Genomic DNA, 25,325 nt, shown 5'->3' on the forward strand with positions numbered 1-25,325 from the left:
GGAGACTTTTGCCACAAGAACCAATGATGTATTTTGACACAAAAACTAGCAGGCTATATTGTCCAACTAGATGGAAAGATTGGCATATTATTAAAATAAGAATTAAAAATACTGTTATGATAAAGTGTTTGCAAAATATACCTATTTAGCAGAACAAGTGACCTACTGTGTTCTTGGTTCAAGGCATTAATATGTACTTTAAATCAATAAAAACAGTAATAGTTGCTTATTTATAACACTATGAACAATTTCCACTACAATGATTTTGCCTTTGGTCTTAACTATTACATTTCAATGGGAAAATATTCCCAGACTGTCTAGTATAGTTGAAACACAACATATTCAGTCCAACACGAGCTATTGTTTGGTTTTTAGATCAAAATAAAAACAAATATCTGACATATCAGCTGTAAAACAAAAATACTTTTTGTACTGTAAATTAACAAAACACCTGACAAGAAGGTAAAAGTGGAAACAGCCTAGAGTAAAAATGTAGCTTTATAGCCCATTGGCATTGGTTATGTATGTACAAAAATATATACAAATACCATACACAAAAACCGCTGTTACAACACTTGCACTTTCGACTGACCATGGCCACTTTAATGGCCAAGGCCTGGAGTTAAAGGTGGCCGTGAGTACGGGTTGTTGTTGTCCAAGTAGAGTTGTAACAGCGGGTTTGTTTGGAGGAAGCTAATGGTATTTGTGTATTTTTTTAGAATACGGAAGCTTGGTTACTGGGCTATGAAAATATTGACTCCACTTTAAATGTAAAAATTAGATTTTCAATTTAAAATTGTTTTGGGTTTCAATTCTTATATGTTTTATTTTCAATCTTTTAATAAATTTATGTTCATAAATCTAAAATGTTAATGAATAATACGCGAATTAATGAGCTGTCGTCACCTGTCTGCCATGTTATTTTATGGGACGTCTGGCGCTAGACAACACTACGCCTACTTGCAACAATTTTCCTTCCACCATGACTTGCAACGTTGCCAATTCTACCTGGCCAAAGGTGGCCGTGGTATGTACGGAGCCACGGCCGCCTTTAAAGGTGGCCGTGACGGAGGTAAAATTTAGCCATGTATTTTTACTCTTTTACTGTCTAAACTGAGGAGGAAAGTTTGTTAGGGCCATGGTTAGGACCACTGAGCTATAATAATGTATATCTCAATGGTTAGGACCATGGTTACACTGAGCTATAATAATAAGTGGAATAACCAATCCGTGTTTTAAAAACGTATCACTGTTTTTGCTGGTTTTGTTTCAGAGTTTCGTGTTGTTAGGTTGGCCAGGTGATCGGCTGGTGGGACTTGTCAAATTAGAGGCAAGGGAGTCATCCTGTTTTTTTTTTTTTTTTTTACTGTTCTTTTAACGTTTATTCCAGTTTTTATCATAGGTACCAAAACACTTTAATATAATAAGAGTTATAGTACAATTTTGACATTAAAAATAATAAATCCTGTTGTTTTGTTGATAGTAAACCAAAATATGTCAACATTACGATTGAAATATAAGTTTATTTATTTATTTTACTAGCAAGAGCAACCCATTTTAACAAGACCTTAAGCCGATGGCCCTTCTTTAATCAAATGCCATAGGGCTAAACCCAAGACTAAACTAATATCTCCAAACCATAGATAAAACATACTCCCTTCCAAACCAAGAAACTAACTTGACTATCCTTTTATCTTTTCTTTTCTTTCACCACATAGCTTGAAAAGAGGTAAATAAGTTAGTATTTACTTACTATCAAAAACAATTTATAATGTTTCGAAATAACTTTAAATACACAGGTTTTAACGTGCAGTGACTTAAATAAGTTGTTGATATAAGTCCTTGAAATAACGGATAACCCCAAATAGGCATAAACAGGAACAGCTGAAGACAATTTGATTGTTAGTTCTGTACGGTTTATGTAGAGGTCGTGTTTTGTTTATAATTTGTTTCCCATTATTACAGCCATTTAAAACCTCGTTTAACCAAATAATACGATCTAATCATAAACAATAACTTGTCCCCTAGTTATATAACCAAACAGTAAAGCACAAATCAAGAAATTAACCCTAAAATAATAGAAACAAAGTTTCGTCGACACTAGCGCCCATGTGTCACGTACATGAACTAGACACGAAAAACGTGCTTCAAAATTTACAATAGGATGAGAAGTCTACTTGTGTTGGTTAGTCTATGGTTAGAATGAATTGGAATTTGACAGCCGATCACATGGCCAACCTAACAACACGAAACACCGAACAGTAAAAACAGTGGCACGTTTTTCTCTAACGTTTAACCAGAGAGTAGTGACTCAAGTTATAATCTGTATCACAGCAAGAAAGTGGTTAGGACCCAGTGACAGCTGTGTGAATTAAAAGCAGCACCGTCCGGGTCGGCGGGTGACGTCATACGCGCGACTGAGGCAACCTCTTTTTCTTTTTAATAGCCTTGGTTAGGACCAAGGACAATGTTGTTGTTGTTCAGTTGTCTGCAACGCAATAGAAAGAGAAACTAAAAGGAAAACAATAAAACAGCTGATTCACTTGTTTTGTTTATTGTTTTGTTCTTTGTTCTGTCCATATCAACGTCTGTATGTTTTGTTTTCGTTTTCACTCACAGTCAAGTCACAGCAGTCAGTCACAGATTTGGTGGTTCTGCTGAGTTCTGAATGTTCTGTTTTGGGAATTGCAAGTGGAAGTGAACAAGTTCCGCGATTTATTTTGATCGGGACTAGACCTAACTGTGTCAAACAAAATTCTTGAGCAAATATAAATTTAGATTGCAGTTGTTATGTCTATGGTATTTTAATGTTTTTATTTTGGTCCTAAATACATTTTTATAGTTTAATTTTACAGTTCGTTAATTGTTGGAAAATGAAAAAAATGTAATTTTGAACACTCCATATAAGGCCTAGTCTGTCTACAAAGCTAGCCTACTTCTTGAACTTTGATTTATGTAAATGTTATACAGCAGTGGTTTAGGCGTGAATGATTAATGAAAATGGATATGTTTATTGTGAGTATTAGCAATCTAACCCAGCTATAAATTAGCCTTTTTAGAACTTGACCTCTTATCAGTGTTTAGGCCTAACTTATAATAGGCCCTAGTTCTAGAAATTGAAATCTCTCTTATTCCATTTTAAAAACAGTTTGCCCCCCTTTGTAGGGATATTGCGATATTATCGATATCAATGCATAGGCCTATCGATATTTTCGTTTTGATATTTCCGATATTGTATCAATAGGTAATTATTTAGATGAGGGTGACCAAGCGTTCTATAGTAAGTTATATATCATTAGAAACTAGATTTTTACCTGAAAATAGTGGTGCAAAAATTTTTCTGCTGCCACAAAAACTGAATTTACTACGATTTTTTGAAGTTTATTTTAATGTTTTATATTAGGAACATTGAATCTGCACTACAATGTACACTGTATAATTGAAGTTAATAGCACAATTCACATTTTTATTGATTGATTATATGCCATTTTAATATAAATATTACCCTACAATAGAATAATACAACCCACACTTAGAAAGGTAATTATGTTAATTTAAGTAGGCTATAACTTATGTATTATTTGATTAAAATTAATTAACATTAATAAACACCTCTAGTTCGGACATATTTAATCTGGATCTGGGGACTGGATTATGAACATTGAAGAAGGAATTCATTTAGTTCTTCTCTTCACTTAATTAACCGAATGGCTTAGCTTAGGTTTTGACCATTAACCGTTATGTCCCATAAGTATTTAGTGTAGTGGCAGTTTTAATAAAATGAATAAACAACAAATTGTGACACTATTCTAACCTAACCAAACTTCTCGTACAGTTTAAAATTCGTTTATAAGTTGAAAAAGACATGTGAGGTTGGTAGGTTGGATGTTATGTGGACTCGTGACTGTATTAAGTCCTTTGAAGGTAGGTTAGATTAGGGAAGTTAAAGTTTAGGTTATAATGAATCGAGTTGTTGATTTATATTATCTCCAGACTGTTTATGCACTTTTTGAAAAAGGCTGCGCATTTTTGAAATTATTATTTATTCTGTAAGTAGTACTTTTAACAAAGTGCATAAACAGTCTGGAGATAATATAAATCAACAACTCGATTCATTATAACCTAAACTTTACCTTCCTAATCTAACCTAACTTCAAAACACTTAATACAGTCACGAGTCCACATAACACCCAACCTACCCACCTCACATGTCTAAATAAGAACTGAAGTAGTTCATAATCAACGCTCAGTTGAATTTATAAATGCCTCTACCTCCTTGTCCTCTTTGTCAATTCACAGTAAAGTTATGGCGACAGAGACCAGCCGACAAGATGCATTACAGTAATAAACTTTAAAAAATCGTAGTAAATTCAGTTTTTGTGGCAGCAGAAAAATTTTTGCACCATTATTTTCAGGTAAAAATCTAGTTTCCAATGATATATAACTTACTATAGAACGCTTGGTCACCCCCATCTAAACAATTTCCTATCAATATTGGGGTTTCGATAATATCGTGATATCGGAAGAATTTTGTCGATATCGGTTCTCGACATTAAGTTTTCGGTTCTCGACATTGAATTTTTTAAGTTTAGATAAAGTTTTAGTGATAGGTATCGAGTTAAGTTATGTACAAGATAAAATCCACAATAACTCAATATGGGAATAACTTAGCTGGTTATATCTTTTGTGGTAGAAGGAACTAGCAACTGATTTTTATTGCTAGAGTGTTGGTTGCGCTGTCAGTTGTCACTTGTTAGTTTTGTCACAGCTCAAGAGCCGTTGATTATAGCCTACACTAAAGTCCACCATTGCTAACGTTTAAATTGTTGTAAATACGGTAATTATTGTTTTCTTTGTAACTCCATAAAATTAGGCTGGTTTTGAAATGCACTGTGTTTAAAGCTCCAAACAACTATCTTTATCGCTTAGATTTTTATTATTAATTTCAAATTTCACTTCCTCTTTGGTCCTTATAAATAAAAAGTAATAACAATCAACAGGTACTAACTTAAACTGAAAGTAACATATCTGCCAAAAAAGATTTCCTGACAGAACGCCTAATCAAAAATCCTAAACAAGCTCAAGCAAGTCATTAAAAAGTAAGTTAGATTACTCCAAAGTAATATCGATATTTGATATTGAAGATATCGATATTTGGATCCAATATTATCGTGATATCGATATTAGAGGCTGGAATCGTTATCGATATCTAATATCGATAGATTGCTGATATCGCAACAACCCTAACCCTTTGTTTTGAGCAAGGGAGCCATCAAGAATGTTTAGTCTTTTACCGTGCACTTTAGTTTACACCCCACATTTACTATTATCATTATACAATAGGCCTAGGGCCTAAGTTATACATTTAACTACCAGCCATTTACTTTATTGTTTTGATGTCCGCAAAGGCCATAAACACCATCAGTTTAAATTCATATAAATGTTATGTCCGTTAGCACATTAACAGTTATCAACTGATTTTGATGAAATTTTGATTCAAACGTGTGAACAAAATACTTGTTGTTAAGTGTATTTATTCAAATAAGTTCGTGAACCAGTTTGATTGGATTATGGGAACGAAGTTTTATAGAGGACTTTGATTTTATGGGGTTACATAGGGTATTTTTCAAACTGTTGACCCTCAAAACATTTCACTATTCTCTCTAACCTCCTGTAGAGCTTAAATACCCTAGTTTGGCACTGTTTTAAACTCCAGTTTAAACAGTTATCTAATATTTTTGACAATTTAAGTTAATAGCTTAAGTTGTTTAATTTAATGTGATTATTTCTGGATTTTAGGGTATCCTGAAAGCAATCTTTTTTGGTTTGGTAGACAGTTTAAAAGGAACTATCGTTATATTTTACCTTGACAAAAAAATCAAACAGCAAGCGAATCAACGGTCACCTTTCAAGGATGTGAAAAATGATGGAACACCCAAAAGAAGATCATCAAATTTACAGACATTGAAGAAGCAGGAGTAAGTATTCTTTATCCTATTCATGTGTGAAGGCAACTTGCAATTCGTAAAATCTACAAAAATATGCTTTTGATGGTTCAGATGTTATTTAAATGGAATGAGGTTGAAACGCTATAAATTGTGAGAAGGTAGAGTGCCAACTTGGATCATTCTCAAAATAAGCTCATGCCAAAGGAGTTTTTTAACTGCTATGTAGAATCAGTCAGCCCAAGTAAAATACTTGCTCCTAAAAGATTAGGCCTATAAAAGGTAGAATACCTCTTAGCAATTATTTTTGAATTGATTAGCGTTTGTCAAAACTTTTGGCTTGTCAAAGTGGGTTGTTAATATTACAAATTCATGCCTTTATTTGACTCTTCTGATAATATTATAAAGGTTATAAATTGCCAAAAAAGTAAGCATAGCCTATTAAGTTATTATAATAATTTTAACTGGTTTCGAAGAGTTATTTTAGAATGAACCTGGGAATCTGTAATATTTATTTAGTAGCCTATTTAGTACCGGTACTGTACTACCAAATAGCCCAGCTATAGAACTATTTAAACGTAATACTTAACAGGCTTTATCCTAGACATAAGATGAGTGGCTGATTTGTAATTTTAGGGTTAGAGAGCTAGCTTACCTTAGAAATTAGTGGATACACAATAAAAGGTCACAAAACTATCTGACCATGGTTCTGAGGAGTATGCTCATTATAACCTAGTATTATGTTTTTTTGTATTAGACATTGGCTTAAATTTTCTCAGGTATGCTAGCTAAAATTTATCCTAAAAAATCATAACATTCAACATCAACGTACAAATGTGGTATGAGTGGCTGTGAACCCTATCGGGTTCGTCAGGACAACCTTTTTGCAGCTTCGTTCTAACTGTCCTCTGAAAATACACATGGATTAAAGGACCTACTCTTTCTTGTTTTAGCGTATTGCATACCATACAATATGTCAACCCCATTTCTACATACCCTCATGTCTGAGATTAAACTCACCAATTAAATGGATTATGGGTTCAAAATGGAAAAAGTTAGTAGTTTTAATGGAAGACAAACTTAAGGCTTCCAATAGGTTGACAATTATTGGGATAACACAGTCAGTTTGTGTTATTGAGTATTTAATGACTTTAATGTTGTATTAGTGTTTGGGGAGCGAGCTGGCGTAGTGGTTAGAGCGCGGGACTTCAGTCCCTGAGGTCCCAGGTTCGATCCCCGCCAAGTCACCAATGGATTTTATCTAAGTGATAATGTCGCAACCCCTAGGTCTAGCCTGAAGTAATGTGAAAAACAATCCCAGGCTCGTGCCTAGCGTCCTAGGACAAAAAAAATAAATAAAAAAAATAAAAAAGGTTGACAATGAAGAAAATTTTATGATATTAACGAGTATACGTCTGTTACATTTTTTGTGCAATCCAACCTTTATTTGCTTACTTGACCTTGGAATAACGGAGACTTTACTATAACATAAAATAATATCATCCTATAGAGTTTTCTTTCTCCCTGTCATAGAGAACCTAAGATCCTGCAACGTACATTGCAGTGCTGCCTGCTCAATGGTGGTGTATTCTGGTTTTCTCTGGTGCTGTTTGAATACGTGTTGTTGCCGACGCTGCGCCAAGTATTGTACATGGTGTTCGGCCCCAGTTCAGCCACGGGTAGAGCCGTTTGGTCATGGATGGAACCGTTCCTTCATTTGACATTTAGCACTTTTTGGGTACTTCCGATCTTTCTGCTCAGCAAAGTGGTCAACGCACTGTGGTTTCAGGTAGCCTATGTTCCCTTAACTTTGTCTAACCATTGGATTAATCCAATTGGTACAATGTCATTTCAAAATGTAATAAACAAACTAGGTCCATGGTACACTTAATTCAAGGTTTGTAAGAAAATTTTAGTTGAAATAATTTAAGTTTTAGTTTCTGAACCCTCAAGAATTCATTAAAGTAATTTTTGTCACTAAGGATTTCAATAACCTCTTGGTTGTAGCTGTGAAATTTAAAGTGGTTTTACATTAGGCAAAATGCAAGCAGTTTTCCCCTTCACTGATACTGATAGACAGTAGGTATGTTACTAAATAGTATTGTTCGCTTGCCTTTTTGGGATAAATTGTGACAGTGAACGTTGTTGATTCAAAGTAAAATTTGTAATTTATGGGCTACTAATATATTTAGACCGAAATCTATTAAATTGTGTAACTATTACTAACATTCAGTAAACATATAACATGTTTTCTATTCTCTATTATTGAGGATGTTGTGTGAATGCAGGACATTGCTGACTCAGCGTACAGACACACTCGTGGAACACCTCAGCAGTTCTCTAGTATTAGTAAGCTGGTTGCTGATACACTCTTCAGTGTCCTCGTACAGTTCCTCTTCCTGGCACAGGTTAGTTCCGTTACAAAATAAACGGCAAACTGACACATACTTTCTTCCATTAGCATGTAGCTGAAATTAAACATCCTACTACTTTTATGAGTAAATACGTATACCGTACTAGGTGAAAGGTGGGGGTAGATGTTAGTTTTATTTTAAAATGTTAAATATTGCAAAAACTGTTAAGTGTAATTTTTACAGAGTTTAGGTTATGTAAATTTGTTCAAACTTTAAAGGGCTATAACACAGAAAATTGTAAGTAAAATCTGAGTTTTCTGTCACCTTATTTAACGAGATAATCACCATTAGAAATAAAAATTTCAAAAATGCCTGGAGATACCATGCATTAGTACCCACATACCAAATTTCATCAAAATCGGGCCACTGGTGTAGTCTGTAGCTCTTTGGGGGGTTCAGGGAGACCCCAAAATGGATATTTAATTAAAAAATCAAACTCAAATAATTTTGACAAATTAAAACTTTCTCCATATACTATATATAGGGGCAGAAGGTATACCCCGGCCGCAGCAAACCTGCAGACTAAACAAATTTTCATTTGTCTGATTCCATTTAAATGTTTCTTTAAATAGATGTCAGACTCATTATTATTTTCACTAACCCATGTGACTATTATACAATTTTGTTCTTACCCTCGTGAAAGATAACTAATTTATTAAGCAGATAATCAAAATGGTTTTGACCGTTAGGATAGGTTATCTAAGATTCACAAAGAAACTGAAATATAAGTGGATTTAGGAAAACAGAAATAGTAATTAATTGCTGATAGCCTACTGAAGCCATTATTGGTTAACTATCATGTTTGTCAGCAATTTCCTTTTTTCATATTAATTTGAGAAACTTTTATCTATTGGTTCTAAATTTATTTGAAAAGTAAATAAGAAATTTTTTAAATTATACTGAACTGAAACACTGATTATACTGGTCTTTAAACATCAGCAATTTTTATCATAATGTGATCAAGGAAAAAATAATGACAACAGTTAAAGTCTAAAACACATAATATGTTAGAAATGCTAGTTCCCAAATAGTTATCATTTTTTTAAAGATAGCTAACATCAATGTTATAACTTACTTTTTAAAAAGTGGCACCCAAATATTGTAGTATAGAATATTTTTGCTAAAAATACAAACTATGTATTGTTTGTGTGTGTTGACTCCTACTTCTAGAATTGTGAAAGTTTAAAAGTATGTTTTGATATGTGTAAAAAACACATGCTAGAAATAACTGTTTCGAATGGGCTTTTGCTTCATTTTATCAATCACATTTTAAACAAGGCTGTAATAATCTATGCCTGGTATCAAAGGCATTTTTATACCAGTAGAGAAAATAGCTTTAAACTTTGCTGGAGTGCCAGATACTGCTAATCGCTATTGGATTATTGGCAATGTATTTTCTGCCCTTATAGTAGAATCTCTTTCAAACATACCGCTTGTTTTAGGTATAAACATGGATGAAACCGAGATAGTAATTGATAATACATCAGATAATGATAGCTAATCTGAACCTCACTGATCCGAATATCTAGCCAATCCAAACCATATGTTGGGAGAAAGGTTACTGTTTTAAATTTGTAAATCGAGAAATGTGTCCTGAAGTACTAACCAGCTTACTTGGGTGTCAAGCCAACAGGGAAATACGGAATTGTACCGGAAAACCGGGGAAAGTACGTCAATTGTACGTCAATTTTGTATGGGACTGACAAATTCAAAATAGTCTTGCTATGTCTCATTGTCCATTCATTTTGTGTTCCATTGTTTATCTTATAAGGTTTTGTAGTAAGAAAAAAGATCGTGGGAGACGATCACAGTGTTTTTGTGATTGTGGGAGTAGTTGATGGCTAATTAGTCATTTTGGCTATTAAGTATATTGTAACTGGTTATGCAAATATACTTAATTTCCGACAAATTTAGTAATCCAAAGATGGTCCGGTGTGGATTATTTTGGATTAGCGGGACTCTAACCTACTCTTATTTACGTGTAAAATATTTAAATAATTTGTGTAAGTAACATTATTGTGTTGCCAGACTACGCTGGTAGGTTTGCTGCCTATCCCAGTGCTTGCTGAAGCTCTCAGTCTTGTACACATGTGTCTACTTTACTCTCTGTACTCGTTTGAGTACAAGTGGTTCAACATGGGCTGGGAGCTGCATCGTAGACTCACCTATATTGAGAACAACTGGCCGTACTTCATTGGGTTTGGTCTGCCATTGGCTGTACTCACTGGATACCATCCTAGCTACATCATCAGGTAAATTAGCTGTAGTTGTACTAAAGTTTTGATATTATTGTTTTGTCATCTTAAGTATGTATGTACGCTATGTTTGTAATCGCTCGCTCTCTTGGTGGAATATTGTACCAATACTATCAGATGCTTGAAACAAAATATCAAAAAGCAACTTAGGTAAAATCTTGATATTTCAGAAGGAAGCTTTGAGAACTATATTAAATCTAGCAGACCAAAAAAGAAAAAAAAGCAGCTAAATATTTTGACGGTCTATGACCAATATATCCTTGAATGTATAATGTGCGTTAGATATAAATATAATTAATTAGATCTTCGTAGTAGTATTCATTCTCATAATACTAGACATAAGAACAATTTAAATTTAACCCAGACTGTTTTTTTTTGTTTTTTTTATAACAACCTACTCATTTTGGCTTTAAACCATTTAGCCTATCTAAAAATTAAAAAACCTAAAAAAAACCTTCAAGCATCTGGTTAAAAAAAATACTAGTTAAAAAAAGTTGTTATTCAAAAGAAGAATTTGTTGCCTCTAGTTGATTCTTTGAGATGCTCAGAGGTATGTATACCTTATAGCATGTAATTAAATATGGCAATTAAAAATTTGTAAGCATTGTTTATTGTTTTGTGTTTCACTAAGTTACTGTATGCTACTGTATAGCTAATGCTACTGTACTAAGTCGATTAACAGATTATTTCTTAATCAATTTTTAAACAGCTTTAAGAGAATTGTGATGTAATTTACCATAAGATTCTTATTATTTAACTTAATTTTGTGACACTATTTATGTATGCATACAAGATAAATAAATAAATTTGACTTTGACTTACTGGAACCCATTGGCCAGTATAAATTGAGACATATATTTCTCAATTCTTGATGGCAACTAAATTACATGAGATGTTCTTGGTTTGAAGTTTACGGTTAGGGATTTCTATCACTCTAGACTGAAACAGAAATTTTTCAACCTAAAGTTTTGTACTCTAGGTGTAAATGAATCTAGAAGATAACAAGGTCAAAACCTATGTAGGGCAGTGTCAGTAATCACAATAAATGAGAACATATGCTAAGAGTTGTAAAGTTTTAATAGGCAAACTAGAGTAAACAAAGAGAAGATAAAAGATTGTTTGATTGGCCTACTCAAACTGTAAAGAGAGATGAAATATATTTCACTAAGAATTTTACTATAATAAACCATAGATTTAAAAATTCATTTCAAATTATTTAAAAATTTTGGCATCATGACTGTTTATAGTTTGTTCATTTATGAAGTGATCATGTATTGTAAGCTTCACTTTGATGAATTGGGTTTACTAGGGGAAAGTCATTCTTACAATACTAGAAATAGGCTAAACATATCAATGCCTATTCACAAACTAGAATTTTACAAAAAGAAAACTACATATGCTGGAGGAAAATTTTATAATAATTTACCAGATAACATTAAAAAAGAAGTTAGTATTATTAAGTTTAAAAAATTGCTAAAGAATTATTTAATTTCAAGACCACTGTATTCATTGGAAGAATTTTAGTATGTTTAGTTTTTAATTTAGTCTTATGATTATGACAATATTTTTGACGCAATTCTATGTACTAATTTCATGTACAATAATGAAATAAAGAATGTTTGAATTGAATTGAATAACGTGAGAATTTCTGAAGCATTAAGCTGCACTTTCACATGTTTACAGTCACAGAGTTTTCTAAACAGTGATTTATTTGTTCCAGCGGTTGCATATTCTCCATTCTGTTTCCACTTTTTATCATTAGCGGCAATGAAGCAGATCCTGTCACGAATGTTTGGTATGTACAATAAATAAATATGATACCAGTCTAAAAATTAAAAATGTAAAAGTTAATGCAAGAAATTAGGAAGGGAGAAACGGTTACAAATGATATAGATTCCAAACTAATCTAAGTAGTTTTTACCTATATTCTCCATTAATAAACCACAATGCATAATGAAGACAGTCTGTCTTAATTTCTTAAATAACTAAAATAAAATGTTGGTGAACTACATTCAATGCATCATTAATAAATTTTGTGAAGTGTTAAAACAATCTGCTTGTCCATGTAGTTAGTAGTAAATATAAATGAGTAAGTAGCTAATAACTATTAAGAGTGGGTCCCAGTAAAACAAAATCCCGAAATGGCCGAAATTGGCACACTAGCGCGCGTGGAGTGGAGCGGACATTTGTTGAACTACGTGCGTGGCAGTCTCGACGTCACAGGCATGTATCGATCGATAAGTGACTCACGGCGCGGGCGCGGTGTTGCCGAACCCTCGCCAGGCGCTAACCAATGTATGGCAACGCCGCATTAGCACTGGCGATGAACGAACTGTGTCGTGTCAGTGGAGTGGACGGCGATTCCACCCTGCTCCTGCTCGGAGTGTCGGAGTGCACTAAAGTCACTTCCATCGCTTATTTACTTAGAACACTCGATTTTGCTCACTGCTCTTCGTTGTTAGTGGATTTATCTAGGATGGTTATTTAGCCTGTTACAATTTTATATCATAGAGAATGCTATGGGAATATAATCAGTTTACAAACAAAAGTTTTGAAGTGGAACAAGGATCATACAAAATTTTCTAAAGCAATAATTGAAAATTCTTATTAAAACCCTATAGTTTATCATGTTTTCGGATAGAACATGCAATTTAAAAAATTTTTTATTCGTGATATTTATTCCATAAACCCACTAGTTTAGGAGATACAGCTTGAAGCAGGAAAAAATAACTTCCGGTCTACTTTTTGTATCATGCAGCTCCTAAACGAGAAAGTTTAGCGCAAAATGCGAAGAGTAAAAAAGTGTTGTACGAAAGAAAAATAGTGGAACAATGCTCATGAAAAATAAGCAAAAACAGGGTGAATAATATTTAATTAAGTTGATCTGTTATATGTACATGGTGTATCATTATCAATTCTGAGATTACTAAAAAATGAAACAAGTTAAGTAATTACATTAATGAATGGTAAATCGGATCCAACACATGTTGGAAACATTAGTTGAAGATCAAGTTTTCTAAATACCAACGTAAATACTGTTCAACTTTACAATCATGGTGGATGGCATAGGCCTAACCAAAACAACACTTGACAAACATACAATTTGTGAAACACTTACACTAGGCTTGTAGAACATCACAGAATGAAGTTATTTGCAATCTGTTTAATGCATAAGTTACAGATTTTTGTGATAAGTTACCGATGACGTTAATTGTGATAGTTGTGATACTAGATACAGTGATGGAACACCTGCTTAACATATAATAATAATGCAAATATTTTTTTTTTTTTTTTTCTCAGTTATTTGAGCAATTTTTTTGTAGTTGAACAATTTAAGGGGGGAAGATGAATTAATCTTAATAATTGTAATAACATTAGCATTGTTAATTAATTCATCTACATTCAAATACCGGTATCCTCCTCAACTCCCAGAAAATCAATTCAACAACTTGAGGCCTAAACATAATCATGGTATCAAAAGTATTTATTGCAACCATTGCAACTGTCCGCTCCTCTTTGACCGATTGAAAACATAAATTATCAACAACCACAGATAGTTCAGTGCTAAGGTAAGGAATTCACAGTTTGGAGGTCCCGGGTTCAAGACCCGCTGGGGAAGATAATTTTGATTCTAGTTTTTTCTCAAAATTTGTTTTTATGAACTATTTAATCAAAATGCTCAACTGATATATATGCATTTCACACAAAATCTTTATTATTTTGTGTTTAGGATATGCCCATGGGATGGCTGGTCCTATGTGAAAACAATTTTCAACATGTTGCAAAGTCAATTTTAAAATTGTTGTCAAAACAGTTTTTAAATTGTTGTAAAACTGTTGCAATATAGTTATAAAACAATTTTTGAATTATTTTAAATTTTGCCGGTTGTCAACTATACTCATATTAATAACAGTTTTAATATAAGTTTAAAATTGATATTAAAACAAATTTTTCTCGTTTTTCTGCTACTTGGGTTATCAACATTTCTTATAATACTTAAAATTTATTATAAAACTTATCTTCTATTTCATTTTAATTTCAACCCCCACACTCCATTGTTAGTCCTTTCATTATAACGTTAAGCCTTTTAAATTTCATTGCATGTTTGTTCATTTGTTTCAATAAAACACCTTTTGTAATTCGTATATCTTTGTTAACTTATTAACTTTAAACATTTATAGAATAGGCCTAGCCTAAATGAATATTGTGAGGTGAGTTTACAAGTTCGGGAAGTAAACATTTCATATAAAAGGTTTCAAGTTTTTCTTTCATGTTTACTTCCCAAAAGTCATCGTCCCGATCAATTTTTACAGTTTTTAGACCTTTTGGTTTCCAAATGGCAAGTTTCCTCCCAACCTTTCGAAATTAGTTCCTTATGTTTGTCATATGTTTTCCGGTTCATGGCACGAACATTCATTGCAGACAGCAGCCGTTCAGGCGACAAATCCTCCGCCATTGGTAATAGAACCGGCTACTGCTGCACTGTTTATGTCCATTGACATTGCATTTTCCCGAGGTTCAGGCTCACTCCATATTGTCTGTTTGATGTGGCAAATGTTGCAATCAAACACAAACCCACTCCTAAGCCCTCTTTTTATTTCACTAACTAATTTCAGGTTTCTGAGGGAACAGCCGAATTGAGGCGCATGTTAACTTAGTTGGACAAATTGATCAACTAAATAACAAATGTCAACTATTCTACGACCGGTAATATCACAGTTGCCCAAACAGTCAGTAGGATCAGATGATAGCGTGGAATTGTCTACAAAGCCCAGGCGCATATTGTATTGAGCTGTGTGGCACGATACTGGCAGTGCAGCACAGCACAAGGCGGAATTGGGCAAAAAGTCTGTGTTGCACAGTTGACATCGCAAATTGGGAAGCAGTGTCGTGCAGTTCTCGTATAGGAGTGATACAGTTTATTGTGTGAACATGTTGTGAAATATTAGGATTTGAGTTCTGAGTCAGATTCAGGTGCTGATCTAGATTTATTGTTACTTCTTCACAAGAGAACAAGAAAGAAAGGGCGAAAAAATTTGCAATGTTTAATGTTTTTCGTATTTTCTCCCAAATTTCATTCTTGCAATTACTATTTGTTACTATGACCACAGACAATATAATACTTTATGACTGGTAACGTAAAAACTGGATAAAAATGCACAATTTCTATTAATTATCCTCTAGATCCGTCACAAAACACTAGTAAAGCGTAACCCGGCGCAGGTGAGCAATGCGGCACAGACACTCGACCACATGTGCGCGCAGTCCACGTGCGGGACTGCCCTGCGCTGCGCCATAATATGCGCGTTTCCTAGCGAACATGTGGTTTACAAAACACTGCCCTGCGCTGCACTACGCTGCGCTGCTCCGACTGCGTCTCAATATGCGCCGGGCCTAGAGGTAACTCATCGCCTCATCAGCAATCAGCTCATCAACATCACTACTTAGTTTTCTTTTTCTACTTCCCAGTTCCCACAACACCAAAATCTCTCCAAAAGTAAGTAGAACTACGAATTATTACTAGGGAACTCTAAACGTCACTGGACTTGTGGACACAGCAGACCAAATAGGTTGCTAGCCTAGAACATAACCTCACAGTTCACAATAATGTCTAGGATGGAATTGGCGCGTTTTTTCAACATTATCACGTGACTTGCGAAAATAAGAAATACAAGGTGTAGGGGTGGGGCGAGTGCAATGTGTCTCGTGGTTACAGTGTGTACGGCCGAGACGTCGGCCAAGGTGGGGGGTAGGGTTGCTATCTATGCTGTGATCGACCTAGAGGTTTAGGAGAATGCGTTCCCCACAGACTTGCATCATGTCTCGGTGGTGTGGTGGTTATCGCACCGGAGAAACGTTCTAAAGGTTACCGGCTCGAAACCTCCGGAGGCACAAACTTTTTGATTCGATTTCTTCATTATCGTTATAGTTTATAGTTTGGATAGGTTATGACAGTTTGATTTTATAATTATAAATTATGTAATTGAATTTTAGGCATTTAAAATTTTATTTTATAAATAGAACAATTTTTTATACCAGCAGACTAATTTGTTCAAATACATCTGTAAATATTAGTTAAATTATGAAATTTGCCCGTTATCACATGAAACGAATATAATTTAATGCCTTAAATGTATATATTGTATTTAAAGATTTTATATTTCTACTAAACTGTATCTCGTTTCCAATCATTGCGTGGGACAGGAAGGCTCTGGCATATAATTTATATTGATTGTACACATTTTGGTTTTGTACTTATATCAGTATAGAACTAAGAAATAGTATTTGATAAATTTATAACATATTTTATATGTGTATTCAAATTTAAAATGTATTCAACACCACGCCATTTCTTACTGTCCCCAGTTCATTTCCTTTCTTTCAATAACTATAACTATGACAACAATAATCATAACAATAATTTCGTAACAATATTTGTTCCACAATAAATCAAAAAAGCTATAAAATTAGCAGCGCATGATGAATGTAGAACCATAATAACCTGATTTGAACTCCCGCCAAATGCGCGAGCGTGCTGCTATCTCACGGAGATCTGCCAGACTACTACGCCGAAATACCGCCGCGACGCGCAGCAAAAACATGCATTTTCTTAAACCATATCACGTGCACAGTTTACGTCGGATCTTCTTGAAACAAACTTTATTCGATAGATAATTAAATTTTGTAGGGGGTTTGCTTTTTCGAATTTCAAATATTCCTTTAGAAAATCCTCCACAAATTTGTAAACTTAAACAAGCGTATTTTTGCTATAATTATTTTAATATTTCTTTAATCAAAAAAATAAAAAGCAAACCCCCTGTAGAATTGTATTCTCTTTCCAATGACACATCAAACGTAGTTCTATGTTTAAAAATAACGGCGCTATATGGTTCAAAAGATTACATTGTTCTTATGGAGCATCAATCCAATATGGCCGACTGCTACTGCCCACTCTTAAATATTTGTTCACCTCTCATGCTGTTTGTAAGGCATCAAATCTCTTCTGGAAAACTTATACTTTAGCATAGTTGATGATGCAAGTTTTATTTGTATGAAAATAATCTCAATTTGTTGAAGATTGCAGTCGCCCCTTGATAATCCGACACTTTTTATCCGGCGTACGTGGAAGTGTTACGTGCCTTCGGTAGTCTCATCAGCAGAAACAATAAGCCTATGTTGGACACAAATCTAGTTTTCTCCCCAATCTTATGTCCTGTCCTTTTAGTAGCCTAGTTTCAACCAATTATGTTTTCATCTTGTGTATTGCCTTCCGGATTACTTCATGAATGTATACAAGAGGTTAAGTTACCTTGATTCTGTCCAAGTAATCCTTAAGTCGTCATTAGTGCGACCGGTTTCGATGTCTATGGCATCATTGTCAAGCTGGACGTAAAAATCGCTCCTAGGAGGTCGTCATGAGTCTTGAAAAACACGTAACACATAACACGTACACAAACAAAAAACGATAAAATGCACTAATGACGACTTAAGGATTACTTGGACAGAATCAAGGTAACTTAACCTCTTGTATACAATTATGTTTTGTTATTAGGTACTTTTGTACTGCCGGCCCTTTTATCTACCAGACTATCAAGGGACCACTGTATATCAGCTATTATTTTGTATTTTGCATCTATTATTATACTGTTTACCACAGACACTTTAAATGTTTGCAGCGACACAAGACTGAAGCTATTTTCACCTGTGATCACAATCTCCAACGCTTTGTTCAATCGCACCATTGGAACTAGAGCAGTTATCAGATGATTCTGTCATTGTACTTAACTACGCTTGTGTCTTTCATCAAGAATCATAATGCAAGTGAAGTATCAAAGTTTACTACCACATCTGATTTCATCTATTTACACTTTACAGAATGATAAATGTGCAAAAGCAACTTAGTTTTATTGATTTTGTTTTGTAATTATAAAGTTGGTATAGTTTGGGATAATTTTTTTACATTGTAGAGTAGGCATACATTTTCTAAACATAACATACTCAATATCTCTCTTTGGCGTACTTCAAAACTTAATTACTGTGACATGTCGTGACAAAAACAAGTATTACACCTAATTAGTGATGGTTAAATCCAGGAATTTTGAATCTTGAATATTAATCCGAAAACTAAAAAAATCAAATCTTGAATCTTCGCATCTCAAATACCAAAAATGATTAAAAATGGTCTTATGATGATAAAAAAAGCAAGAATGGAATAGGAACCATTTAAAAATAAATATAACACTAACCATAAATGACTACTCATAGCAATGAAAAGTTACGTTATTACTTTTGACACACGTTAAAAATAACAGACAACTAATCGGTTACATTTTTTTAATCTATTAACCTAAATCGAACAATCGGTCGGTATACTTTATTTGGACGGCAAATATTCATTATTGGTTATTTATGGTTGTTGTTAATTTTAAATTTTTAATTTTAACACATGTTAATTTTAAATTTGTTGATTGATAGTATACTCTGTTCATAAAATGGCAATGTCACACACATTACTTTATGCATATTACGGCATCAATAACCTCTATGGGTAGTCAATGTCATAGTACTATATTTTACGACGTCAATAACCTCTATGGTTAGTCAATGTCACAGTACTGTATATTACGAGTATTACGACGTCAATAACCTTTATGGTTATGCAATGTCACAGTACATGCCTTATTATTCTATTCTAAAAAAAAGTTGATTTTCGAATCTTGTTAATTGAATCTTGAATCCGAATCTATCCTCAGGCTTCAGTGGATTCAAAATTCGGATTTGGCACATCCCTACACCTAATTTACTCTGATACCACCCCCAACCTACAAATAAGATTTGTATTGATTTATTCTAAATTTTGTTATAATAATAAAATCGTAAAAAATTAATTTCAGCAATATGCAATAATCAGATGTGGTTGTATGAAAAGTGGTTGTTATATTTACCATTGAGAGTTTCATTTGGACTTAATAGTCATTATTACTAGATTTAGCTGTTAGATCTACCACATATACCGTACTGAGAAATTTGTCCTAGTATGTTGGCGTTTAGTGCTTATTAAATTTGCACATTCGGTCCCTTAAAGTAGAATTTAATTGCTATTCTGGTATTTGTGTCACACTATGGATCGATATGGTTACCATATAATTTTACATATTTTGCCAACTTTAAAAATTTTTAATTAAAAAAAATGTGAATTGATTTTCCAGATGAAAGAAATGTGTATGACCAAAATATATTTTACAGTAATAAGTATGTAAATATTTTAAATATGTATGACAATTAATGTTACTTAAAACTGCTATTGTAAACCTCATTCATGATTAGTAGAATAGCTCAGGTGGTTTCATAAAAGTACTTGAACAATTCTTTGGTTGTCATCGAGGGCATGACTTGTACATTATCCAAAATCGACATGATAGTTTACTTTTAATCCAACAACGATTCAGTCTTAGCCTTATTTGTGAAAGTAGGCTAACAAATGATCCAAAATGAGCTCAGTGATAAACACCATTTTACTAAAAAATTTACAGCCAAAAAGAGTTGTCAGTCAAACATAGAATTACAGCCCGATTTCTGTAGATTTAGATACATAAATATACTGGTTAGGTTACCTGTCCTTTCATTTTAGCGAATTTCTCATATAGGGCATTATCACTGTAGGTCTGGCAGACCAGGACCAGGGACTGTTTAACTTTTTCTTTCTATCCGATTTTGATGAAATTTTGTATGAACGTGAAAACCTACATTTATTTGAACAAGTGCATGAACCAGCATGATCGGACTATGGGAATTGGTGTTTATGTGATAAAAATAGGTTTTAAAAAAAAATGTTTAACCCTAAAAACATAAAATTTTGCAATTTCTTTCCAAATTGTTTTGTACAGCTTAAAAAACTAAAAATTTAAAATCCCATGTTATTCTTATGGATGAATAAACTGTTGTAGTTTGCTTGTTCATGAAAATATTTTGATAAAATTTGGAAAATTTATTATTTCCTCTTACTATTACTATTTCACTAAAATAACCTTGTATTTTCTTCCCTGTAGCAGCAAAGCTATCTACTCATTAAACTAATGCTATTTAAATGGGGAATAAATCTTAAATTTTTAAGGAGATATTTAGCGAAAATCTAGTCAATGCAGATGGAAATTCTATTTATCGGCAGGTTCACTAGGGAGAAGGTATTTTTTTGTTCTTGTTGTCAAATCAATCATGTTAATACAGTATAATAATACAAGACTGTGTATTTTGTATTATGGTAAAAATCAATTTCCTCATATGTAAATTTTCTTAACATTTGACGCTAAGTCTATATTTTATTACAAGTTTTAACACATAAAATAAGTATTTTACAATAATAAACAAATATACAGGGTGACAATTAAGTCTGGAACCTCTTTTAATTTTTAAACCCCAATAGAAAGAAATACCAAAGTTCACTCGTGCTTACTGGGGATAGTAACGCACACATCTGCCCAATTACCGACTGGATAACCCCTTTGGGGGACGGTCCACAAGGAGTCAGACATAATTCTTAAGTGGCAGCATAGGTTGAGTTTGGTATCAAATTAAAGGTCTACGTTTGGAAAATACAACACCACAAATCCGAACTCAAACGGACAACCAAGTCAAAAGTGGCAGCTGTTCAAATATTTTTTTAATCTGCCATTTTGAATCTTTGAACGGCTGTCATTTTTTACCCAGCTGATGTTTTGAGCTCAAATTTGCGGCATTGTATTCTATTAATTACCTGTAATGTGATGTGCATATCGACCTATGCTTACGTTTATGATTTTCATCCGACTTCTAGCAGGTGCCATTGTCCGTTTGAGTTCGGATTTGTGGCAATGTATTAATTTACCAACAGAGACCTTTAATTTGATACCAACCTCGACCTATGCTGCTATTTAAGAATTTTGTCTGACTCCTTGTGGACCGTCCCCCAAAGGGGTTGTCCGGTCGGTCATTAAGCATATTTGTGTGTTAATATCACCAGTCAACACAAGTGAACTTTGGTTTTTTTTTTATTGTTGATTTAAAATTTTAAAAAGAGGTTCCAGATTTAATTTTCACACCGTATACTAATGCCTTTTGTAAACACCTATAATATGCTATTTTAGTCCATTAACTATTTTTATATTCAAGTTATTGAATCAGTGGTGTTGCTTAATAAAAACAGTTTTCTAATTATTTTATGAAGTATATGTCTACAAATATAATACAATTCGTCATTACTTTGTATTACTTACGTCATTACTACGTACTGAAAACTACTGTGTAACTATATTTGGTGATAGTTTTTTTTCTCTTGTGTGTGATTTATAATTTTGGATTGGTTTATTAACTTTTACTATAAACTGATTAAAAAAGCTTTTAAAGCTGACAAGTCATTGAGATTTATTTCAAGATATTGTCTAGGTATTAAATATGTGTGTTTTCTTTATTTTTTAAAATTTGAAAATACTATAGCATTGATTTTAAACAATTTAGAAATTTAATTTTGATTTAATTTTTAGCAGTGGCCCATTTTAAATGATACTATCTGGATTCAAAAAGAAGAATCTTGGTTGTTTGGTTGACGCTGTAAGCTTACACTTTCCGTCAACATTTACGATTTGTATATTCTTTACTGTGCTTGCTTTATGGATTTGTTTTTTGTTTTTTTTTTTGTATGTTGATTTTAAATTGAAAATATATATTTAGGATATTTGAAATGCATGTTCCTTTTATTTAAAATAAGTGAACTGTGGTGATAGATTAAGATTTGTAGTTAATAAGAGATTTTTAATTTATTTGTACATTACTGTGTCAAATAATGTAAATAATTTTTACAATAATTGATTGTTGCTTTTTTACTTTTTTTGTTATTACGCTTTTGTCACTCAATTTTGAAATACATGTAAAGTTAGGCCTACAGTAAATATAATTCACTCATAGACCAAACTTAAAGAAATTTAAATTGTGCATCTTGCTTCCAGTATACTATACAATATGACTTAACAAAACTGAAAACATAGATTTTCTACGTGTGAGTTGTTTTCATGCGACTACAAAGTATTTTTTGGCACATTTTTGATTGACTTGCAGACTGATAAAGCTAATACGTAAATGGCATGTACATGTGTTTGTATTTATGAAAAAATAGTGTCTGTAAAATAAAGTCTGTTGAAACTTGTAATTATTGCTAAGCAAAGCAAACTGATTACTTAGGCGGCTAACCCTTAGTTTTTGGTAAGAGACTATTTTTGGTGGTCTTAATTAGTCAGCTGTACTGACTGCTGTCTTTTTTATTTAAATTTAAAAAATGTTTAATATTACAGTTTTTGTGTACCTCCATGTAAGTGGCATTTTTTAATGTTTGGTTTTGAAAGGTGATGGTCCAAACCCTGGTCTTGTTACTATAATGTCGACCTGTTCTTGCTCGCATTACTAATTGATTTTATCGGATGAATTTGAAATGGCCACTAAAAGTTGTAACTAGCCAATATAAACAATCTAAAGGCCAGCAGCAGGCAAAAAATGTTTTTCTTCCATTGCAGTGAAAACAACTGTTTTTAATACAATAGTTATTTGTGTAACTAGTGAGCAAAGTGGCACTTTGCTGCACACGAGAGCAATGATCTCGAGTGCAGCAAAGGCCTTTTGCACTCGTGTTACACATTATATTTTTCCTACAGTCACTATAAAGCATATAAATAATTAGTCTATCAAACACTATACAACACGTTTTTAGGTTCAGCTGGCAACACAAATAGGTGCCCTAGAGAAAGTAGTCACCGGTCCGTATCACTCCGCTATTTTTTCCTCGGCAAGCAATGTGCTCCGCGACTTGAGAAAATAGTTCCGTATGTTTTTGTAATTTGAAGTGGTTTCCGCGCCTAAACAAATGCTTTAAATAAAGGTATTTTCCTGTTTATTAAGAACGTAGTTATGTTTTAAAAACCTTTAAAAGAAAAGTCCAGAAAGTTCAGAAATACCGAAACTAGTGATGGTCAAAACCAGAAATTTCGAATCTCAAAACCGAAACCGAAACTTCGAATCCCGAATCTCAAAACCTAAACGCGAAACCATTTTACTTAGCTGGTTACAAAGGTTAAGGTTACAGAAAAAATACAGGTAATAATAAAAATTTTAATGAAATCAATACTGTAAGAGGTTGACTCCTGACACTGACATAATAACATAAATATGTGAATGATAAACCCATACCAACATAATTCTTTCTGAAATTTCAGAATACAATTTACTGTGTTTGCTCTATTGCTATCAGATAGTGTGGAAACAGTGTTAAAAATAATAATAATAATGCAAAGAGTGCCAATAGATTCAAGAATAAAACTGACAAAATCTTCAATTTCGAAACTTTTGAATCTCGAAACTCGGTGATCGAATCTCGAAACCGAAACTTTTCCAAAGTTTTGATGGTTTTGAAATTTGAGATTCGGTTTTGACACATCACTAACCGAAACTATAAACACGAAATGACAGGTTAAATCGTTATAATTGTCAATCAGCTGCTCATAGTATTATTATCTTTAAGTGTTGCCAACCTATTTCCAAGCGCACACAGATTTCGTGCATAAAAGAACCACGCTGTTTTGTGTTGTTTCGTTGGAATCCTGATGTGCGCCAAAGTATAAACCGTACGACAAAGTATAAACTGTACGACAGAGTATAAATATGCAGCAATTAGCAGCTTTCTGTACTATAAACAGTGCAAGGAAGCCAACTTTGTCGGGTGACTGTAGAAAAAAATGTTTTTGTTACATTGCAGTGAAACCAACTGTTTTTAATACATGCACAGGGGACTGAAACAGCTTTTAGGAAAACAGAATGAGCTGGAGTCAGATAAAGTTCCTTTGTATTATGTTTGTAAAATACAACTTTTATTAAAATCTGTTTTACTGTTTGTATGATATTTAAATTTAGAATGAACATGCACAATTTATAGCTCAATGTAGTAGAAGGGATATAGTGTAGCTTGACTGAGAAACTATTCATTTAGGGTTGATTATTTAGATGCGCCAATCTCCCTGTAACATATTGCAGTTATAATGTTGCTATTCTTTACAACTGGCCAAAGAGAAGTAAGGCTCAGAGTTAACTTAATTATAAGACAATAGTGCACTTTTATCTTTAGAATCTTGCACCAGAAATATACTGCCTTGTGAAGGGCAACTAAGAGCCTGAGCTACTGAGCACTGTGCGGAAATTCCTATCGCACAGGGTCTTCCTCCAATGAGAGCATTATAGTACATCATGGCGAAGGATGTGGTGTTGGTCTTTGCCCTAGACACCAGCGACTAGTGCTAGACACCACTTGAATGTACCATTGAACATGTCCTCTGTACCTTACTTCTCTCAGAACTGGTTAATAATAGAGACCATTTAACGTTGTAAACACTTTGTTATATTCACATTTTTACTACAGCAATATTACAACCACAATCTCAGATCATTTTTGTTTCCAAGACTAGTCAAATGCCACATTTTGTTGGTCCCAAGATACCCCTAGAAGTTCTAAGGATCTTGATCCTTTGTTCTTTATTCTTTAGTATGTCAATGCTCAATAAATCCTTCCTGCTGTTTTGGTCGCAAAGCATTTATTCTATTTGTTGTGCAATATCTTTATTCTTAATTCAGAATGAAATTCAGGGTTTCACCTTCAAAATGAATAAACAAACATAGAGTCTCGTTACCTTTGTTCA

General features: G+C 33.3%; 2 protein-coding genes across 2 annotated transcripts in view; one reads left to right on the forward strand and one right to left on the reverse strand.

The window, feature by feature from the left end:
• LOC128985393 (cGMP-dependent 3',5'-cyclic phosphodiesterase-like) overlaps positions 1 to 322 on the reverse strand; it is a 32,933-nt gene extending 32,611 nt beyond the window's left edge. The window contains exon 1 of the mRNA XM_054404850.1: positions 142 to 322. The gene's annotated coding sequence lies outside the window, so the exon portion shown is untranslated. The remainder of the gene's footprint in view (positions 1 to 141) is intronic.
• Positions 323 to 2,606: 2,284 nt separating this feature from the next.
• Positions 2,607 to 24,265, forward strand: LOC128985396 (etoposide-induced protein 2.4 homolog). The gene is made up of 7 exons (XM_054404855.1): positions 2,607 to 3,015; positions 5,800 to 5,978; positions 7,479 to 7,734; positions 8,234 to 8,353; positions 10,388 to 10,611; positions 12,335 to 12,409; positions 18,291 to 24,265. Exons 1-7 carry the CDS (start codon positions 2,995 to 2,997, stop codon positions 18,379 to 18,381), a joined length of 966 nt encoding a protein of 321 aa, XP_054260830.1. The 5' UTR covers positions 2,607 to 2,994; the 3' UTR covers positions 18,382 to 24,265.
• Positions 24,266 to 25,325: the final 1,060 nt, after the last annotated feature.

This window comes from Macrosteles quadrilineatus, unplaced genomic scaffold (assembly GCF_028750875.1).
Source record: "Macrosteles quadrilineatus isolate MER2022 unplaced genomic scaffold, UCM_ALF_1.0 Scaffold_2__2_contigs__length_208266976, whole genome shotgun sequence".
NCBI classification, from domain to species: domain Eukaryota; kingdom Metazoa; phylum Arthropoda; class Insecta; order Hemiptera; family Cicadellidae; genus Macrosteles; species Macrosteles quadrilineatus.

Bases quoted from the DNA above. Each gene is read 5' to 3' on its own strand.
- LOC128985396 (XM_054404855.1), top strand. From the start codon at position 2,995: ATGAAAATGGATATGTTTATT. The intron at 5,979-7,478 runs GTAAGTATTCTT...TCCCTGTCATAG, and splicing joins CAGACATTGAAGAAGCAGGA to AGAACCTAAGATCCTGCAAC. The intron at 7,735-8,233 runs GTAGCCTATGTT...GTGTGAATGCAG, and splicing joins TCAACGCACTGTGGTTTCAG to GACATTGCTGACTCAGCGTA.